Source organism: Berghia stephanieae, chromosome 5 (assembly GCF_034508935.2).
Source record: "Berghia stephanieae isolate SIO BIC M18660-M18661 chromosome 5, UCSD_Bste_1.3, whole genome shotgun sequence".
Lineage (NCBI taxonomy): Eukaryota > Metazoa > Mollusca > Gastropoda > Nudibranchia > Aeolidiidae > Berghia > Berghia stephanieae.
The window spans coordinates 82,626,646-82,648,335 of NC_088364.1; the positions used below are offsets into that span (position 1 = coordinate 82,626,646).

The 21,690-nt window shown below is 36.1% G+C and overlaps 1 protein-coding gene across 3 annotated transcripts in view; it reads right to left on the reverse strand.

Moving 5' to 3' along the window:
• Positions 1-19,175, reverse strand: part of LOC144973735 (uncharacterized) — an 88,625-nt gene extending 69,450 nt beyond the window's left edge. Inside the window, exons 1-5 of one of the 3 annotated variants that reach the window (XM_078916568.1) lie at positions 19,079-19,175; positions 12,192-13,100; positions 11,137-11,281; positions 8,990-9,114; positions 7,268-7,330 (exon numbers count right to left, since the gene is read on the reverse strand). In XM_078916568.1, the coding sequence (XP_078772694.1) occupies positions 7,268-7,330; positions 8,990-9,114; positions 11,137-11,281; positions 12,192-13,077 (1,219 nt within the window). In that variant the 5' untranslated portion in view covers positions 13,078-13,100; positions 19,079-19,175. Of the gene's footprint in view, positions 1-7,267; positions 7,331-8,989; positions 9,115-11,136; positions 11,282-12,191; positions 13,101-18,904 lie in introns of all 3 variants that reach the window. The other 2 variants (XM_078916569.1, XM_078916567.1) reach the window with 2 other exon arrangements.
• Positions 19,176-21,690: the final 2,515 nt, after the last annotated feature.

Below are 21,690 nucleotides of genomic sequence, written 5' to 3' on the forward strand. Positions count from 1 at the left end.
TTCTAGTCATTTGTGTGACTGTGGTTTGTTGGGTTCTAGTCATTTGTGTGTGACGTGGTTTGTTGGGGTTCTAGTCATTTGTGTGACTGTGGTTTGTTGGGGTTCTAGTCAATTGTGTGACTGTGGTTTGTTGGGGTTCTAGTCATTTGTGTGACTGTGGTTTGTTGGGTTTCTAGTCATTTGTGTGACTGTGGTTTGTTGGGGTTCTAGTCATTTGTGTGACTGTGGTTTGTTGGGGTTCTACATTGTGTGACTGTGGTTTGTTGGGGTTCTAGTCATTTGTGTGACTGTGGTTTGTTGGGGTTCTAGTCATTTGTGTGACTGTGGTTTGTTGGGGTTCTAGTCATTTGTGTGACTGTGGTTTGTTGGGGTTCTAGTCATTTGTGTGACTGTGGTTTGTTGGGTTCTAGTCATTTGTGTGACTGTGGTTTGTTGGGTTCTAGTCATTTGTGTGACTGTGGTTTGTTGGGTTCTAGTCATTTGTGTGACTGTGGTTGTTGGGGTTCTAGTCATATGTGTGACTGTGGTTTGTTTGGGTTCTAGTCATTTGTGTGACTGTGGTTTGTTGGGTTCTAGTCATTTGTGTGACTGTGGTTTGTTGGGTTCTAGTCATTGTGTGTGACTGTGGTTTGTTGGGGTTCTAGTCATTTGTGTGACTGTGGTTTGTTGGGGTTCTAGTCATTTGTGTGACTGTGGTTTGTTGGGGTTCTAGTCATTTGTGTGACTGTTGTTTGTTGGGGTTCTAGTCATTTGTGTGACTGTGGTTTGTTGGGTTCTAGTCATTTGTGTGACTGTGGTTGTTGGGTTCTAGTCATTTGTGTGACTGTGGTTTGTTGGGTTCTAGTCATTTGTGTGACTGGGGTTTGTTGGGGTTCTAGTCATTTGTGTGACTGTGGTTTGTTGGGGTTCTAGTCATTTGTGTGACTGTGGTTTGTTGGGGTTCTAGTCATTTGTGTGACTGTGTTTGTTGGGTTCTAGTCATTTGTGTGACTGTGGTTTGTTGGGGTTCTAGTCATTTGTGTGACTGTGGTTTGTTTGGGTTCTAGTCATTTGTGTGACTGTGGTTTGTTGGGGTTCTAGTCATTTGTGTGACTGTGGTTGTTGGGGTTCTAGTCATTTGTGTGACTGTGGTGTGTTGGGGTTCTAGTCATTTGTGTGACTGTGGTTTGTTGGGGTTCTAGTCATTTGTGTGACTGTTGTTTGTTGGGGTTCTAGTCATTTGTGTGACTGTGGTTTGTTGGGGTTCTAGTCATTTGTGTGACTGTGGTTTGTTGGGGTTCTAGTCATTTGTGTGACTGTGGTTTGTTGGGGTTCTAGTCATTTGTGTTACTGTGGTTTGTTGGGGTTCTAGTCATTTGTGTGACTGTGGTTTGTTGGGGTTCTAGTCATTTGTGTGACTGTGGTTTGTTTGGGTTCTAGTCATTTGTGTGACTGTGGTTTGTTGGGGTTCTCGTCATTTGTGTGTACGTGGTTTGTTGGGGTTCTAGTCATTTGTGTGACTGTGGTTTGTTGGGGTTCTAGTCATTTGTGTGACTGTGGTTTGTTGGGGTTCTAGTCATTTGTGTGACTTGTGTTTGTTGGGGTTCTAGTCATTTGTGTGACTGTGGTTTGTTGGGGTTCTAGTCATTTGTGTGACTGTGGTTTGTTGGGTTCTAGTCATTTGTGTGACTGTGGTTTTGTTGGGGTTCTAGTCATTTGTGTGACGTGGTTTGTTGGGGTTCTAGTCATTTGTGTGACTGTGGTTTGTTGGGGTTCTAGTCATTTGTGTGACTGTGGTTTGTTGGGTTCTAGTCATTTGTGTGACTGTGGTTTGTGGGGGTTCTAGTCATTTGTGTGACTGTGGTTTGTTGGGGTTCTAGTCATTTGTGTGACTGTGGTTTGTTGGGGTTCTAGTCATTTGTGTGACGTGTGGTTGTGTTGGGGGTTCTAGTCATTTGTGTGACTGTGGTTTGTTGGGGTTCTAGTCATTTGTGTGACTGTGGTGTGTTGGGGTTCTAGTCATTTGTGTGACTGTGGTTTGTTTGGGTTCTAGTCATTTGTGTGACTGTGGTTTGTTGGGGTTCTAGTCATTTGTGTGACTGTGGTTTGTTGGGTTCTAGTTATTTGTGTGACTGTGGTTTGTTGGGTTCTAGTCATTTGTGTGACTGTGGTTGTTGGGTTCTAGTCATTTGTGTGACTGTGGTTTGTTGGGGTTCTAGTCATTTGTGTGACTGTGGTTTGTTGGGGTTCTAGTCATTTGTGTGACTGTGGTTTGTTGGGGTTCTAGTCATTTGTGTGACTGTGGTTTGTTGGGGTTCTAGTCATTTGTGTGACTGTGGTTTGTTGGGGTTCTAGTCATTTGTGTGACGGGGTTGTTGGGGTTCTAGTCATTTGTGTGACTGTGGTTTGTTGGGGTTCTAGTCATTTGTGTGACTGTGGTTTGTTGGGGTTCTAGTCAATTGGTGGTGATGGTTGTGTTGGGGTTCTAGTCATTTGTGTGACTGTGGTTTGTTGGGGTTCTAGTCATTTGTGTGACTGTGGTTTGTTGGGGTTTAGTCATTTGTGTGACTGTGGTTTGTTGGGGTTCTAGTCATTTGTGTGACTGTGGTTTGTTGGGGTTCTAGTCATTTGTGTGACTGTGGTTTGTTGGGGTTCTAGTCATTTGTGTGACTGTGGTTTGTTGGGTTTCAGTCATTTGTGTGACGTGGTTTGTTGGGGTTCTAGTCATTTGTGTGACTGTGGTTTGTTGGGGTTAGTCATTTGTGGACTGTGGTTTGTTGGGTTCTAGTCATTTGTGTGACTGTTGTGGACTGTGTTTGTTGGGGTTCTAGTCATTTGTGTGACTGTGGTTTGTTGGGGTTCTAGCATTGTGACTTGTTTGTGGTTTACTTGTTGGTTTGTTGGGGTTCTAGTCATTTGTGACTGTTGTGTTCTGTATTGTGCTGGTGGTCTAGTCATTTGTGTGACTGTGGTTTGTTGGGGTTCTAGTCATTTGTGTGACTGTGGTTTGTATTTGTTGGGGTTCTAGTCATTTGTGTGACTGTGGTTTGTTGGGGTTCTAGTCATTTGTGTGACTGGTTTGTTGGGGTTCTAGTCATTTGTGTGACTGTGGTTTGTTGGGGTTCTAGTCATTTGTGTGACTGTGGTTTGTTGGGTTCTAGTCATTTGTGTGACTGTGGTTTGTTGGGGTTCTAGTCATTTGTGTGACTGTGGGTTGTTGGGGTTCTAGTCATTTGGTGACTGTGGTTTGTTGTTGGTTTCTAGTCATTTGTGTGACTGTGGTTTGTTGGGGTTCTAGTCATTTGTGTGACTGGTTTTTGGGTTCTTTGTTATGTGGTTTGTTGGGTTCTAGTCATTTGTGTGACTGTGGTTTGTTGGGGTTCTAGTCATTTGTGTGACTGTGGTTTGTTGGGTTCTAGTCATTTGTGTGACTGGTTGTGGGGTCATATTGTGTCTGGGGGGTTCTAGTCATTTGTGTGACTGTGGTTTGTTGGGGTTCTAGTCATTTGGTGTGACTGTGGTTGTTGGGGTTCTAGTCATTTGTGTGACTGTGGTTTGTTGGGGTTCTAGTCATTTGTGTGACTGTGGTGTTGGTTGGGTTCTAGTCATTTGTGTGACTGTGGTTTGTTGGGGTTTCTAGTCATTTGGTGACTGTGGTTTGTTGGGGTGCTCGTCATTTGTGTGACTGTGGTTTGTTGGGGTTCTAGTCATTTGTGTGACTGTGGTTTGTTGGGGTTCTAGTCATTTGTTGACTGTGTTGTTTGTGGGTTCTAGTCATTTGTGACTGGTTTGTGTTGCATTGTGTGACTGGTTGTTGGGTTCTAGTCATTTGTGTGACTGTGGTTGTTGGGGTTCTAGTCATTTGTGTGACTGTGGTTTGTTGGGGTTCTAGTCATCATGTTGTGGTGACTGTGGTTTTGTTTGTGGGTTCTAGTCATTGTGTGACTGTGGTTTGTTGGGGTCTGCTTTGTGTCTTGGTTTGGGGTTCAGTCATTTGTGTGACTGTGGTTTGTTGGGGTTCTAGTCATTGTGTGACTGTGGTTTGTGGGGTTCTAGTCATTTGTGTGACTGTGTTTGTTGGGTTCTAGTCATTTGTGTGACTGTGGTTTGTTGGGTTCTAGTCATTTGTGTGACTGTGGTTTGTTGGGGTTCTAGTCATTTGTGTGACTGTGGTTTGTGGTCTAGTCATTGTGGACGTGGTTTTGTCATTTGTGTGACTGTGGTGTAGTGGGTTTGTGGTTCTAGTCATTGTGTGACTGTGGTTTGTTGGGGTTCTATTCATTGTGTGACTGTGGTTTGTTGTGGGTTCTAGTCATTGTGTGTACTGTGGTTGTTGGGTTCTAGTCATTTGTGTGACTGTGGTTTGTTGGGGTTCTAGTCTTTTGTGTGTCTGTGGTTTTGTGGTTGTTTGGTTCTAGTTTGTGTGACTGTGGTTTTGTTGGGGTTCTAGTCATTTGTGTGACTGTGGTTTGTTGGGGTTCTAGTCATTTGTGTGACTGTGGTTTGTTGGGGTTCTAGTCATTTGTATGTTGTTGGTCTGCATGTGGATGTGTTGTTGGGGTTCTAGTCATTTGTTGACTGTGTTTGTTGGGGTTCTAGTCATTTGTGTGACTGTGGTTTGTTGGGGTTCTAGTCATTTGTGTGACTGTGGTTTGTTGGGGTTCTAGTCATTTGTGTGACTGTGGTTTGTTGGGGTTTAGTCATTGTGTGACTGTGTTTTGTTGGGGTTCTAGTCATTTGTGTGACTGTGGTTGTGGGGTTCTATCATTTGTGTGACTGGTGGTTTGGGGTTCTAGTCATTTGTGTGACTGTGGTTTGTTGGGGTTCTAGTCATTTGTGACTGTGGTTTGTTGGGTTCTAGTCATTGTGGACTGTGGTATTGTTGGGGTTCTAGTCATTTGTGACTGTGGTTTGTGGGGTTCTAGTCATTTGTGTGACTTGGTTTGTTGGGTTCTAGTCATTGTGTGACTGTGGGTTGTTGGGGTTCTAGTCATTTGTGTGACTGTGGTTTTTGGGGTTCTAGTCATTGTGTGACTGTGGTTTGTGGTTCTCATTGGTGACTGGTTGTTGGTTCTAGTCATTTGTGTGACTGTGGTTTGTTGGGTTCTAGTCATTTGTGTGACTGTGTTTGTTTGGGTTTGTCATTTGTGTACTGTGTTTGTTGGGGTTCTAGTCATTTGTGTGACTGTGGTTTGTTGGGGTTCTAGTCATTTGTATGACTGTGGTGTGTTGGGGTTCTAGTCATTTGTTTGACTGTGGTTTGTTGGGGTTCTAGTCATTTGTTGTGGACTGTGGTGTTGGTGGTTCTAGTGCTATTTGTGTGACTGTGGTTTGTTGGGGTTCTAGTCATTTGTGTGACTGTGGTTTGTTGGGGTTTCTAGTCATTTGTGTGACTGTGGTTTGTTGGGGTTCTAGTCATTGTGTGACTGTGGTTTGTGTGGGTTCTAGCATTGTGTGACTGTTGTTTGTTAGGGTTCTAGTCATTTGTCTGACTGTTGTTTGTTGGGGTTCTAGTCATTTGTGTGACTGTGGTTTGTTGGGGTTCTAGTCATTTGTGTGACTGTTGTTTGTTGGGGTTCTAGTCATTTGTGTGACTGGGGTTTGTTGGGGTTCTAGTCATTTGTGTCCAATACTTGGAACAGTTCACAGCTTCTAGCAGCATCATATTCTTTAGCAATGACCATCTTAGTGAAATCCTTGGGCCTCGATTTGGGTGTCGAAATGACATGAATTCAAGGCAAATTATGGGACACAGCGATTGCTTGTATGCTATTTTAAAAAATTAATTACGACGCTGATTATCGATGAATATGAATGAAAGTTGGAACACAGAAAAGAGGTCATTTTAGATTATGTCAAGCGGCAAACACGTGCGATTACTAAAAGACCCTTAAAAACACATGTTTACTCTTTGGAGTAAAATATTTCTAAATCTACAAAGAGGAGAGATTTTGTCTTTAATAAGGTTATATATGCACTTTTCTTCTATTCATGTTTCAAATTTCATTAGATTATGATAAATACTTTTCATGTATATCAGAAAACATCAACCCAATTAGAAATTCAAGGAGAGGAGACAGCCATTTTGCCCCCCCCCCCCCTACCCCCCATCGCGCGACATGAAAATGACGTCAGCGAGGCAAGGCTGCCAGATGGACAGACTTTCACCTGACCAACTTCAACTTCAAAAGTGGCTAAATAGAAAATCATATGGCTTTCACCACTAAGACCTGAAATCGAATTGAATTTTAACAATCAAAGAATTGAATAGACTAAGATTAATGTCAATGAGACAAAAATAAAAGAAACAAAATTATTTATTGGACCACACGCGTGGCCATCTCGCAGATCTGCTCGCGCATTGTACTGTGGCCCAGAAGGTCCGGGTTTGAGCCCCACTTCAGGCACTTAGGATTTTTTCATTGAGCAAGATTATCAACCCCCAATTTGCTCACTTGGACAACATGGGTGATTCCTGTTGAAATCAGACATCTTGTTTGATGAAATATCTATATACCTTCATGGAATGCCTCAGCGACTATATCTTATGGTGTCGTGGTGGAAGGGCATAATTTTTTTTTTAAATAATAATTTAGCAGGCCATACAGCTCTAGGACTATACAAGTTAGAAATCTTCTGATGTCTTAATCATATTTTCTGATAAATTTGCCATAAAATTGCCAAGTTTCAATCTCTAATTCCACGTATTAAGCAAGATACAGCCACAAACCAGAAAAAATGCAGAAAAACCATCCCATATTTCGGAATTTTTTTCTCTCTTTGGGGTCATCCAAATAAATGACACCTTGGAAACTACATAACTTCTTTATTTATGAATGGATTTTCAAAATTCAAAAAGATTTTTACTCAGTGGAGATAGGGATTTGATTTAAGAGTAGTATTTCCCACAAAAATAGAAAACAACAATTTTCATAGTCATCGCTATAATTAGCAAACGGAGGAAGACTTCTTGGTCTAATAAGTTTTGGTTTGATTTTGATTTGAAGGGTTTAACTGCAATTGCAACACGTTTCGGCCATTCCAGAACCAGTGAAAAAGGAAGAATATGGGATAATTTTTAAAATTCTAGATTTACAATTGAAAGCACACGAGAATAAGGAGGACAATGCAATGTGGAATGGTTCAAATAAGGACCTGATGTAAATTCCAAGAGTAATCTGTGTACTTAGTTTAAGATCACCTAAAAGTCTCATCCTGACACAAGCATAGGATTTCAATAAGAGAAAAACAAAAAAGCAAACTCAGCAAAAACCAAATCAGGTGTTACCTTCACCTTGCTCCAGAAGATTGAGTAACTTTCCATTTCGATTCAGGTGGATTACAAATGACACTGAAAATAGCAGAAGGTAAGATAAGATTAACTTTACAATGTGTTCTAAACATGCAACATGACATTTAATTAATAATTTAAGATGATTTTTGAATTCAGCAGGTCCGGTTTCCTATTACATAGGATAATTTTCTTCTATCTCCATCATTTTGAGAGATATTTAATCTTTTATACATTTTGCTCGTGATTATAGCTATTTTTCTGCTAACATGCAAAATTGCGTGTTTCCTGATGTTTACTTCTTTATTTTTCAAAGACCATTTTAAGAAAATGTCTGTCATTTTGTATGATCATTATGTTAATATAGTATATGGAATATGCTATTTCGTTATGCTGGAGGCCAAAACAATTGCTTTTGCGAATGTTTGGGGGGAATTTCAACAGACTGTAGATTTAGGAAAAAATTTGTCTGGTTCAAATCTTGTTAGATTTTATCTAGTCATTGTGCTTTAAAAGTTTCACAAAGTATGATAAATCTTTTTAATGGTTAGTTACATGACGTCAAATTTGGAACATTTTCTTACATCAATTGGCAAGCAAAAAAATTCTTAGTTCTTGCATGAATATGCTCTCAATTTCTTATTTATGTATGGATTTTCAAAATTTAAAAAATGTTTTCCATGATTATCAGAATGCTTTATAAATATAGTAAGAGAAATCAATTTAAACATTTTAAAATTGTCTCTTGTGGTCCCTACTTGTATTATAAATTCATATAGCAGGCCTGTCAACATTTTCAAAGACTAAATTCGGTAAAATTATGGGCAAATCTAGGACCGACAGGTAGATGGTGGTGGCGATGATGATAATGATGATGACGATGAGTTGGAAGTTGTGATTGTTATGGTTTATTATTAATGAGTTACCGATATTTCCCTCAGTGGTTTTAGAACCAATACTATTTCTGCATGGATAACATACTGAATTGCATTTAAATACTTCTAAATAATTACACAATATAATATATATCAATGTTGAGATTTAAATAAATGATCGAATTATCTTTATGATTGACAGGACACCGATGAGTGTCTTTCCTGTCTTACGAGGTATGCACTGCCCCCCCCACCCTCCCCTTACATAAAAGTATTCCATCCTTCTTTGAGCATTTTTGAGCATAATTGTAGTACAATATCCACTAAACATTTCAACGTGCTATACAACGATTCCCTAGCAAACAATTACACTTTATTTCTAGGACGAGACTTAGAGCCTATTTTGGCGATGTCATTTTTTTTCAGACAATGATAACGGCAGTGACTCAGTGTGATGAGAGAATGTGAGTAAAGAGCCTTTTCCAAGGACTCAATTATGCGCTGCTCAAAGCGCGGAGAACCTCAAACCCAGGACCTTTTGATCCAAAGGCAAGTCTCATACAACAAGACCACATAATTTCCTCATTGCTGTTAAAATGAACAAGACCAGTTTTGTAAAAGGGTGACAAATGAATTGATTTATTGATTCATTTGTTGTTTATTCAGTTATGAGGAAAGCTAAGGACAGATCTGGATAGAGGGCCCATATTACAAAATAAACTCTCACTCACTCATGTCTTCTCTACGACCTTCGACCCCCTGTCAGGAAAATGAGGTGAGGATTCTTTACATCAGAACAGTTTATTATCTTTATTTGCATGTACAAATCAACCAAACAACTCACATATATCCATCTGGTCTAAAGCTTTTATAGTGACGTCGATACTTTTCTCCAAAACCTTTATCTGAGTCAGCTGGTACACAAACTCCTTAAGTTCTGTCATCGTTGAAAATGCAGCCACAGCAAAACTGGGGAATTAGATTGGTAGAGTTAAAAAAAAAAAAAACAGAAAGGAAAAAGACAACAATTAAATTTTGAATCTGAATAAAATCTTCCAAGAAGCAAAAATATAAATGTTCACAGATATAGAAAGTATGGAACAAAATGAATATTTCAGCAGCTTCCATAGAGAACAAAATACTTAAACAGAAAGCTTCGAACTCAAAATCATTCTTCAGTTTATATATATTTATATATAAAATATTTCAAGTATAATTATGATTACCTTCTACAATATTGTTTCGAGCATTCGTTCTCATCAGGAAGTGAAAGTGAAAGTGGATTGTTGTGTTTATCGTACTTTTCCATGTCCCCCCATACACAGACGCATTACAAAAAAGTGGCCATGACTAAAAACTAAAATATAAAGAAGAGACCATAACCACCTCAACGAAAATACTTAAAAGAAAACGAAACATAACACGGCTCAACCCACCCTACAGCAAGAACGTGACAACCTCTATCGGTAACAAATTCTTCAATCTACTCCAAAATGCTTCCCTCCAGGTCAGGTCCTACACCCCATCATCAACAAAAACCCCATCACTTGCCAAACATACAAAACATTATTTCCTACAAAGACAAACGAAAACTATCACAGCCAGCTCAACCCAACAACAACCTAGAGAAAAATGAGTAGCTGGCTGTTAACAGCGTTGTCTCTGTCTGAAAAAATTGTAATATCTCCTAACAGGCGATATGTCCCGTCTAAATGTCAAATGTTGCTATTGACCAGGGACCCCTTGTAAAGCACTTTGAGCACGTTTAGTGGATATTGTGCGATATAAAAGCTCAATATATATATATATATATATATATATATATATATATATATATATATATATATATATATATATATATATAATATATACAGTCCACTCTGGATAATCGCAAAACCTTGATATCAGCGAAAATGTTGCAATTAACCGAAGTTGAGTTTCCTGTCCACTATTGCAACATTTTATACAATGATGAACTCCAACCAGTTGTTGTAAAAAATGTTCTTAGTTTGCTGTATACAATGTTTTTAGTTTGTTGTAAACAATGTTCTTGATTCTTAGTTTGTTGTAAACAATGTTCTTAGTTTGTTGTAAACAATGTTCTTAGTTTGTTGCAAACAATGTTCTTAGTTTGTTGTAAACAATGTTCTTAATTTGTTGTAAACAATGTTCTTAGTTTGTTGTAAACAGTGTTCTTAGTTTGTTGTAAACAATGTTCTTAGTTTGTTGTAAACAATGTTCTTAGTTTGTTGTAAACAATGTTCTTAGTTTGTAAACAATGTTCTTAGTCCACCACAGACTGAGAAAATTGATTGAAATAAAACCTATATGGCAGCCCTGTATAGATTTTGTCCAGTAAAAGTAGCTCTGATTAACTTCACTCTTTTGTTCTCAACATTGGTCAAAGATATTAGCCGTGATGTGAGACAGTAAGCTCTCACCAAACCCTTTGGTCACAATGCACAGTTGTCAATCCCAAAACAAAGGATATCACCCAGTCTCTTTTTACAACCGCCATTGTCTGCCTGTTGTCAAGACTATGCCCAGCCCCCTCGCCTCCTATTCAATGGTGAGAGATGACATCACAAACTCATACTGAAAAGCCTCACCCTCTTTTGTCTGTAATAGTAATAGAGTGGTGACACACTACTGCAGCATTAGATCTGGCTCATTCTCCATTCTTCAACCCATCACGATTTCATCCATGATAAAATTTAATCATATTTTGTTTGTTGATTTCTTGAATTCGCCACTTTTTTTAGGGCAAAATTTGTTGCGATTAACCAGTGACTTTTATATAGAATCAATTCCGTTTCTTTGGGAAATGTTGTGATTAACCGAAAGTTGCGATTATCCATAGTGGACTTTGTGTGTATATATATATATATATATATATATATATATATATATATATATATATATATATATATATATATATATTGTAAAATTGAAGAGCTTTGCGGCATGCCATACAAAATTAAGATGTCTCACCCTTTCTTTTTCCGAAACTTGACAGTTTGATGTTTGAACGTCAGGCACATGGATGGGTGGAGTTGAATAAGCTGCTGCAGAGAGGGATGGGCTAAATCTGCAATCTCCAATGGGGACACCTGCACGGTATATTTCACTCCATTTCCTTGTATGACAAAAGAGATTATTGAATACTATGTGCTCAGCTTAAATACTCACATCATTCACCAGCCGGATATAACGCACCAACACACAAAACGATGTGCAACCGTAAACGTTTATAATCTGAGTGGTAAAATTTAGAGAGAACTACTCTGGCTAAAAACAATAACAAAGAAATGTGTGTTGTCAATTTCTTTCCTTCTATACTGAAAAACACGTGCTTTTGCCTTGTGGTTTTGGAATGATTTGACTGGTTAGGGTTAGGATCAGGAGAATGACAATATTTTTTCTTTAATTTTTCACATAGGACAAAACATTTCAAACTTTTACACTGGAACCACAGTAGAACAGGGATGGTGGGACCAGCCTAAAATTTCTGTTAAACCCAAGACCTGTAATAGCTAAATTTCAAGGGAAACATCCCAAAATGCCCCCCTCTCTCTCTCTCTCTCTTTTTTTTTTTTTTTTTTTTCAAGCTGGCCGTTTTGTGTGTATGTGCGCAAATGTTTTGTGCCATGCGTTGTCTACCAGCTGCAAGGGCTATGTTAGACTGATAAAGATGGAGTAGAGTAAGTAACCTTAACACAAACACACACACACACACACACACACACACACGTACAAACAAATCAACTTTCTCACTGCCAATACATTGATTTGGTGAAGAGAGATATTTCTAAAAGGAGAAAATTCTTCCTTTGACTTCAAAATCGCGGATTTCAATGGATCAGAGGCCATGAAACCATTTTACACCCGAGTACAGTGAGAGAATGTGAATAAAGAGCCTGTTCCAAGAACCCGACTACACGTCGCTCAGAACAGGACTTAAACACTGGACCCTCTGGTTCGAAGGTGAACATCATAATACAAGGCCACATAGTCTTAGGAATAAACTAACATCTTCTCAAACTTACTTTCAGTTATTTTCTCCCTTGTTCTTGCCAGCATCTGATCAGCAAGGTAATTGTCTATAATTTTGTAATCATCCTCAGTCAACACATGTGGACCACCTTTCACTGAATCATCTGAAGACAATTTTATCTTTGGCTGAATTATAGCTGAATTATGCAGGTCTTTTGTATCATCAGCTTTACGTTTACGAGTTTGTGTTTTTGATTTATCATCAACAATTTTGGCAACTTCATTATCCTTGTCAATACGTTTAACTTTTTTGCTAACATCATTGTCATTGATATCAGCTTTTAGGGGATCATTTTTTAAATCGTTGATTTCAGTGACTGCAACTTTCCTAGACTTGTCAGATATTGTGAGCTTATCTTTATCAGAATTTTCCGACATCTTGTTCTCACACAACGTATTCACATTGCCTGCATGAGTTTGATGCACTGTTTTGGTCACAGAACCACATGTCTCTGGTTTTCCGACCATTTTGTCATTTTCATTAACATTTTCTAATGCCTCCTCCTTCACAACGGCATCTTTAACATTCAGTTTTTTTATTTCTCCTCGACTGTCCTGTATTCCTTTTTCTTCACGTTCCTGTTTGACTGTGACATGAACATTCTTGGGCTTAACATTAGTTTTTTTCTTAGCATTGGTCTCTGGTTTGGATTTCGCTTTGATACTCGCTGCACCCATTGCAAACGCTTGGAGAAGGTCATCTTGGATAACAGCTACTTTTAAATCCTTCTTCTTTTTAACAGGTTGCTTTGAAGACATGGCAGTAGTGGGAGGTTTGTTTCTCTCATGATTCCCTTGTTTTACAGCTTTAGTTTCATCTACAAGGTCAAAGTCAAAGTCCACATCGCCTACCAACTCTTCATCAGATTTATCGGACATGTTGGCAGCTTGGACAGTTTCAACTGTTGAAGAGATAGAAAAAAAAGTAAAGGAGTATTGCTAAATAACTGACGTTATGTTTACTCATCATTCATTTGTCTTTTTTAGCACGGAGGAGCAAAAAAAATAATCAAACCTAATCCACATGATCCAAGTTTGCATGTGCCACATCTACAGCAGTATTTGACAAGAGGAAAACCTAATAAAGATCTAGCAATCTTTGCCTACACAAAATCACAATAATATTAAATAATAATAATAATAATAATAATAATAATATAATAATAATAATAATAATAATAATAATAACAATAATAATAATAATAGTAATAATAATAATAATAATAATAATAATAATAATAATAATAATAATAATAATAATAATAATAATAATAATAATAATAATAATAATAATAATAATAATAATAATAATAATAATAATAATAATAATAACTACAACAATCAGGATGTGAAAGCAAGGCGTACAACAAACTATGATCCTTGCACTTAATTTGTACGTATACCAAACTTTTCTAATCCTTGACATGCTCTACATCACCAAGCGACACAACTCCCTTTCGTCTTCCTGCAACCCCCCCCCCCCCCCCCCCTAATAAAATATCTATAAAAACATAAAATTAACCAGCATTAAATCAGTTGTTACTGGGAAATTCCACGGGTAACGGACTGACAAATCAGACCAAAAATGCATACATTTCGTGCTCTGAAATGCAATGTATTTATTGTATGGAGCTAATATTTCTCATGGACATGTATCATGTCCGCCCTTATCATATATCAAAAGGATAAAGATGAATCTTAATCAACTTGAATTTTTTTGACATTATAATGTTGGTAACGGACTGACATCAGAAAATCCATCTTTTTCAATTTTATATGTAGATGGATCAAACTTTCTGAAGTTAAGCCTTCCAGTAACAAATAAGTTCTTTTATAGTAACCACGAGATGTTGTTCTACAACCCACTAGCAATATTTAAAAGATTGTCCAAAATTTGAATCTGCAGTCTTTGAAAAAGTGTGGGTAACGGACTGACAAATGGATGGTAACGGACTGACACCTCTGAATTTTATTACTCTGAATAACGGTTACTACATCAAATCCAGAGCAAAGAACAGATTATGTAATTATTATCAACACTGAATACCCAGTGTGATTGATCAAACCAATACTCTTCCTTATATGGATGTCAAGCTACATTGGGCATGATGAGTAACTCGATGGGTGACATCTGATTACCTCAATCCCAACTTTGCTTTTGAAAAAAATTAAATAATGAAATAATGATTCGTGGAGTTGAAATCTATTCTGTCAAACAGGAATTTTATTTCAACTATGAAATTAAATTATCCAAAAAAAACAAAAAAAAATGTAGATAAGAAAGAACTTTAAAACTGGGGAAGGTTTAACATTCTTTTGGTACTTATTTTTGAAGCTTAATTTTTATTCTGTATTTCATCTTGATTCCTCAAGCTTAGGAATTGTCAATAGGCCATGACCGTCACTGCAAACTGGTCGATAGTATTGGCAGTCAATCTCTTCCTCATCTGCACTTGACCAGAAAGCCAGTTATAAGATCTGAGAAAGATCTTCAAAAATAATCATTTGGACCATTTTATCCTTGATTGTTACAATTTTCTTATGCAGATTGTGGGATTTCTCTTAGAAGTACATTCTGAGGTTCTGAGGGAGCAAAATAAACTTAAGCCAATTTTGATTCCTGGATGAAATTCACTAACAATCGACAACCTCTTTTTCAGGGCTTTTTACACGAAACTTTTTGGAATTTTCGTCCTTTCTCTTTTTTCATCTCTCACAATTATGAAATCTTTTTCCCTTGGTGCTCGCCAAGAGTACTTCTTGTCCAAATAGAAATTTTCGATCAAATTATCTTATTTCATTTTGAAAGCCCATTTCCATGATTAAAATATTTAAAAAACCATTGGTTGATGTATTGTATGCCCTCAGCAGTACAGGCATAGTTTAATTTTATTTTTAACTTTTGGGAGGATTGTAGACCCTCAAAGTTGAATTCAGTATTTTACTTCCCTGTGCTGAAATGTGAGGCAGATGTGGATTTAGGTGTGCTTGGTTTACTTTCTCTTGGAGTTGTAGATTGATTGGCTTTTCTCTTTTATTTTCCATTTTGCTTGAAAAAATCCCGTTATTTCTTTTAAGCATCCTTTACAATCACTTTCAAGTTTTCTTTGAGACTCCTGCTTTTGTTGCCTATCTGTTTCCTAAACAATGTAATGCCCATCAGTTTTCAGTCTTTCTTGATAATTTGAATCATGGATAGAGTAGGCATTTTGAACCTGTGAATAAAGAAAATTGAGCAAAATTACATCATAAGCTATGAAAGTCAAATCGGAATAAAAAGCAAATCTTGTTTTCTTAAAAATAATACAGCAAAACTAAGAAAATAGAACTCATTTCTAACTTGTATCACATTACTTTGTAACAACTAACATATGACATTAAACACAGCTTAACAGCTTGCTGACCCACTACATTTAAAGCCTCAGTGACTCAAAAGTTTTTCACATTCATTTAAATGTTTGATTTCTTTTTTTTTCTCCCAGGGCTTCTTGCCCCTTCAACAGAAGACTACTACTGGCTCCATTGTCATAAGGATATTATAGAACAAAAAACAGTGTTTTTCCCTCAATTCAAACATAGCAAAAATCTTCAAGTGATCAAAAGATTCACGAGCTTTAAAAGATTCAACTTACCTATTGCAAAATAGCAGGCTTGATGTTGAAGGCCAGTGTTTGAAATTTTATGGATCCAAATGTTTATAAAATGGCTGCCTGATCAGTTGAAACACATTGGAGTGGACATTACTCTTGAGACTTAAAAAACTTTTATATATTGTCTTTGAATTAAAATAGAATTAGTCAGTCTGTTACTGTCAGTACGTTACCCTAAAAAATGTCAGTCCGTTACCCAACAAAAGTACCTTATATGATAAATTTCTTGAAAAATTATCTTACAGTGCTAAAGCCATTCATGTAAGAACAGAAAATCTGAAATAGTGAGTCTGTACAACAATCACCTTTTTCATAGATGAAAAAATACTGTTTTAATGGTAACGGACTGACATACAATTTCCCAAGGTCATTAAAACGACCGATGAGGACAACATTTCATTAAAATCGTAAATTTGAATGTTTATATAGGTTCCTGATACTTATAATTGTTTTAATATCAATAAACAACAGCAAAGGTGGCTATAATTTTGTAGAAGTTGCAAAATTTATAATATTGAGAAAATATTCTTTTTGTTCTTCAAATAGGGGATACCCTTACATAAAGCTACAATAAGCATCCTGTACCACAAATATGCACGAAATATCCTTATATTCATAATCCTGAATGATTTTCCAACAAATAAAATTATATTAATTGTCAGTTCAAATGATGTAATAGCAATAAACCCAAAGTGGTTCAGCAGAATTTTTTAAAGTATTAAAAGCCAGAACCTTCCTTCTAATTATAATAGGGAATCTGTTTCAATTTATTTGAACTTTTTTCAATCTACCATTTTATTTATATGCAATTAAATTGCCATAGGTAAAAATAAACTCATTATGTCATTACGCAACATGTTTATATCTTTTCATTTAAATAGTCTCAAACCCTTTTTTATTCTCTATGTATTAATTAAAAGAGGGTAATTATTTGCAATTGTTTCAGTGAGATATTGGGGATAAATCCAAAAGTGATAGAAGAGCAAATTCTTTCTTACGTCTAGCCGAGTTTTTGGTTATGTAACATTTGCCTCATATAATGTAATAATGTGTTAATTTGAAATGATTATCTTCCTCTTTATTAATGTAAATGCATTGTCCTCGATAAGACGAACATTTTGGTATACAATATATGATAAGAACTCCATATTGACTGTTTTAACCATTTTTTATTAACATCACGTGTTTTCGGTCACAACTTTGCAATGGTAATTTTGGGGTAAAAATCGGTCTGAAATTTCAGACTTTGAACTGCCGTAACTACATTTCTAATCAAGATAGAAACAAAATTCAAACTGTTTTGTAATCTGTGTTGCCAGCTCTTTCATATGATATTGGTTTCAAGGGTGTGAGGTACATTTAGAATTTCTATTAAACTAGGCAGTTTAGTGAGCAGCAGCAGTGGCAGTCAAATTTTGACCCAACTCGCCCATAGGAAAGTTGTGACTGGAAATTGCCGTTCGCGTTTTGGGGGGTTCAATTAAAGATGCATAACTTCGTTATAAAGAGGAATATCGCAGATATTTTGGTATCATTATTTTCGTCTTTCAATTTCCTTTTAAATGGTGCCAATTAAGGAAAAATCCATTAATAATTCCAGAAGTTATATGAAGTTAAAATTTTGCAATTTTCACATGCATTTATTTTTTTATTTACCGTGTGTTTTTAAAATTTAAACGCTTGTTTTTAGAATAACATCTAAACTTTATTCATGCCAAATTTTAGGGCTCTATATCGATGCGCAGACACCTTTTAACTCTGCGCCGAAATGCCTTGTTTACATTATCTTCTCATCATGGCTGCCGGGCGATATCGATATTCGATAGTTATGTATTATGTTAAATTTAGTCCATAATATTTTAAGTACTATTATTTACTATGTTTTTATTTTGAATACATACTTTCCAACTTTATTTATAGGCATTTTATAGTTTTTGTTTTAAAAGTTTGTATATTTCTTCTCTTTGTGATATCCGATATTAATAATATCGATATTTTAAAAATACCAATTGCTTTAATTTAATTTAATTTTACTTTGCCATCAAGTCATCAAGTTTCTTTCCCATATGTTTAGATATGTTTATCATTTGTATCCATATTCTAAAGGCCTTAGCCTTAATAATTATTATTGTAAGAAGTTCTATTAGTTTTGACTGACACACCCATACATTGAGAGAGAAGGTGGGGGGGGGGGGGGGGATAAAATTAATTAATTGTCAGTTCAAATCATGTAATAGCAATAAACCCAAAGTGTTTAGCAGAATTTTTTAAAGTATTAAAAGCCAGAACTTTCCTTCTAATTATAATAGGGAATCTGTTTCAATTTATTTGAACTTTTTCAATCTACCATTTTATTTATATGCAATTAAATTGCCATAGGTAAAAATAAACTCATTATGTCATTGCACAACATGTTTATATCTTTTCATTTAAATAGTCTCAAACCCTTTTTTATTCTCTCTATGTATTAATTAAAAGAGGGTAATTATTTGCAATTGTTTCAGTGAGATATTGGGGATAAATCCAAAAGTGATATAGCAAATTGTTTCTTACGTCTAGCCGAGTTTTTGATTATGTAACATTTGCGACATATTATGTAATAATGTGTTAATTTGAAATGTTTATCTTCCTCTTTATTAATGTAAATGCATTGTCCTCGATAAGACGAACATTTTGGTATACAATATATGATAAGAACTCCATATTGACTTTTAACCATTTTTTTATTAACATCACGCGATTTCGGTCACAACTTTGCAATGGTAATTTTGGGGTAAAAATCGATCTGAAATTTCAGACTTTGAACTGCCGTAACTACATTTCTAATCAAGATAGAAACAAAATTCAAACTGTTTTGTAATATGTGTTGTCACCTCTTTCATATGACATTGGTCTTGGTTTCAAGTGTGTGAGGTACATTTAGAATTTCTATTAAACTCCCTATTCAAATCCAAACTGCTTTTGACGTAGGCGTTAAGTTCTTTTTTTTTCCTTTTTCTGTCTAAACGAATGACTGGGAACTTTAAAGGAGCTAAATGTGGGTTCCACCAGCGCACCTCTCTAAAAAATGTCGATTCCAATTCCACTGGCTCAGGCTCACCACCTCTCCTGTACTGTCTCAACTGCAGTGATTACGCCATGAAATCACTATTCGCAGTACTACTGCTAATAAGCACTTCGAAAAATGTTTTAGAAGCGTTGATATATTGCAAATTTGGCTTTTGTCTCACCAAGACTTAAGCTGGAAAACTAAATTTATTTAGGATACAGTGGTTAACATTCTCAGGTAACAAGTTGGTCGGTTCCACTGTCATCGTTTTCGAATTTGCAGTCCAAGTGGTCTCCCTTGTCCAAAGAAAATGGAGCGGAATTCGTAGTATTATAATGTCGTTTAATGATGAATTGTCCAAAATTATAAGATTCGTCTCGTCTCATGGACCCAAGATACTTCCAACGTGGATAAATGAATGGAAATGGAGAGCTGTTGGCAAACTTTTTGTGTTTAATATTCTCTTTATCGGTGGGAGCATTTTTCACCCATAAGAATATACATGAAAGCTACGTGGATATCATCAGGACAAAGAACCAGAGAGATAGTTTTATACAGTGTGAACAGGGTACAAGTCCGATTCCGGTACAATCAGCTGATTTGGAATGGGCTGACTTTCGTGGGATGGTCTTGCAATGACATAGTAAACAATAGCGAGCCGAGAATTATTTATCGACTTATTAAGACCGAGATAATGATAATTGAGTTGAAATTCGATGTTTGACCCAACACCAGATCTTCATCAAAAGACACGGTGACGGCAAAACGATTATAGATATGTAATTAAAGTCCGAGTTGCGATACTCTGACGGCTCTCTTTGTGGAAACGCTGTATTAATGGAAAATAATATCTGGAAACAATGATCCAGCTTCGTTGTTTAGGGTTTGAAGACACCTGCGAGCATCCGTGACATGCTCTACGTCATCAAGCGTCTCCTTTTCGTCTTCCTCCATGTCTCTCCTCCCCCCCCCCCCCCACCCCCATCCCTTATCCCTCCAATCTCACGTTAGTGTTAGCGGTGGTAGTGGTTGTGGTGGCGGCGCGGTGTTGGTAATACTAATAATAATAATAATGATAATAATAATTATAATAATAATAATAATAATAATAATAATAATAATAATAATAATAATAATAATAATAATAATAATAATAATAATGATAATAATAATGATAATAATAATAATAATAATAATAATAATAATAATAATAATAATAATAATAATAATAATAATATAATAATAAATAATAATAATAATAATAATAATAATAATAATAATAATAATAATGATGATGATGATGATGATGATGTAATAATAATAATAATAATAATAATAATAATAATAATAATAATAATAATAATAATAATAATAATAATAATAATAATAATAATTGTGGCGGGTTGTGTGTTATTTTTGTGGGATCGAGTCCAACCGATAGCTCAATGGTCTGGATTCGAACTAGTATGCGCGCTATGGCTCTCGTTACCAGCTGCACCACTCAACCTATACCACAAACGGCTCAGGTTTAATCTAGGGGGTGATTAAGAATTGCCTTAGGATCCCTTATAACTTAATTGTATTAATAACAAGTGAGTCAAGACAATAGTAACGCCCAAATGCAATAATAACAATTCTATACATAAAGTTTAATTAGATTGTTACAGGAAAAGATAGAAAGAATAAGTATTTATTTGATATCAGGAAGAATAGCTCTAATTGAGTGGATCTAATTTATTATTTATTAGTCTATTTATTTTGATATAATCATTTGTGTCTGTGGAAAATACATTTGAAAATGGTATCAGCCCGTTTGGCTTATCTTTATCCAGCCGGCTTGCTTGGCTGAGGCAAATGTATCAGCTAGTTCCAGGGTTGGCGCCTGCTTGCAGGGTTTTCTGGACTTCACAACAGTGTGTTGTAGTTAAAGGCTGACATCAGGGGTTTACCCCTATTTCCGGACTGGGATGCAGGGATTCGGCACGACTGGGTGCTCCAAGAAGACGGAAAAGGACCGTCAATTAAGAGTTAAAACAACAAGGTCTTAGAGCGACACATCATAATAGCCTTTATTTGCCGACAAAGGCAAGGAGAAGCAGTAACTCCATGATAATGGTAGTTAGTATATATGTATTAAACATCAACTGACAGTCGAGCTATCTTACATGATGAAAATTCAACAGGGTTGTGTCCCTGGTATTTCTTTATTCATTTTTATTAATTATAATCGAGGTTATGATGTATGGCCGGCGATTGGCGGTAGAGTACAGACATTCAAGCAATATACATATTGAATATAAATGAAATAATAACATAGATCATAAACAACTGTTAACTATAGTATAAAATACACATAGATATAGTTTTGTACAGGTATTCCAACTTACGAACATCCATGGAATAGCACAATTGAAATATATACACAAACTATAATATTAATAATATATTAAATTGAATTCACAGTAATATCTCGTTTCACTTTGAATGTTAACCAATAATTCATTTTACATTCAGCCGAGAAGTTTTTACAAGTTTGAAAATGGAGGGATTGCTCTTCTTTCTTGAGATTCTTAGGGGGGTGTGATTAAATTCAGAGATGAATTTGATTTTGTGAAATGAAAGAGCGCGTCTGAATTATGGGAATAGCCAATCAGAAGAATGTTCCTGTTTTAGATATATAGCCAATGATATTCATAAGCTTTGATTAATACGGAGTAACGGAGAATTACCGGAGAGATAGACAGTAATTGCAATTTTAGCTACTCTTGAACGAGACAAGAACCTCAGGGCCTA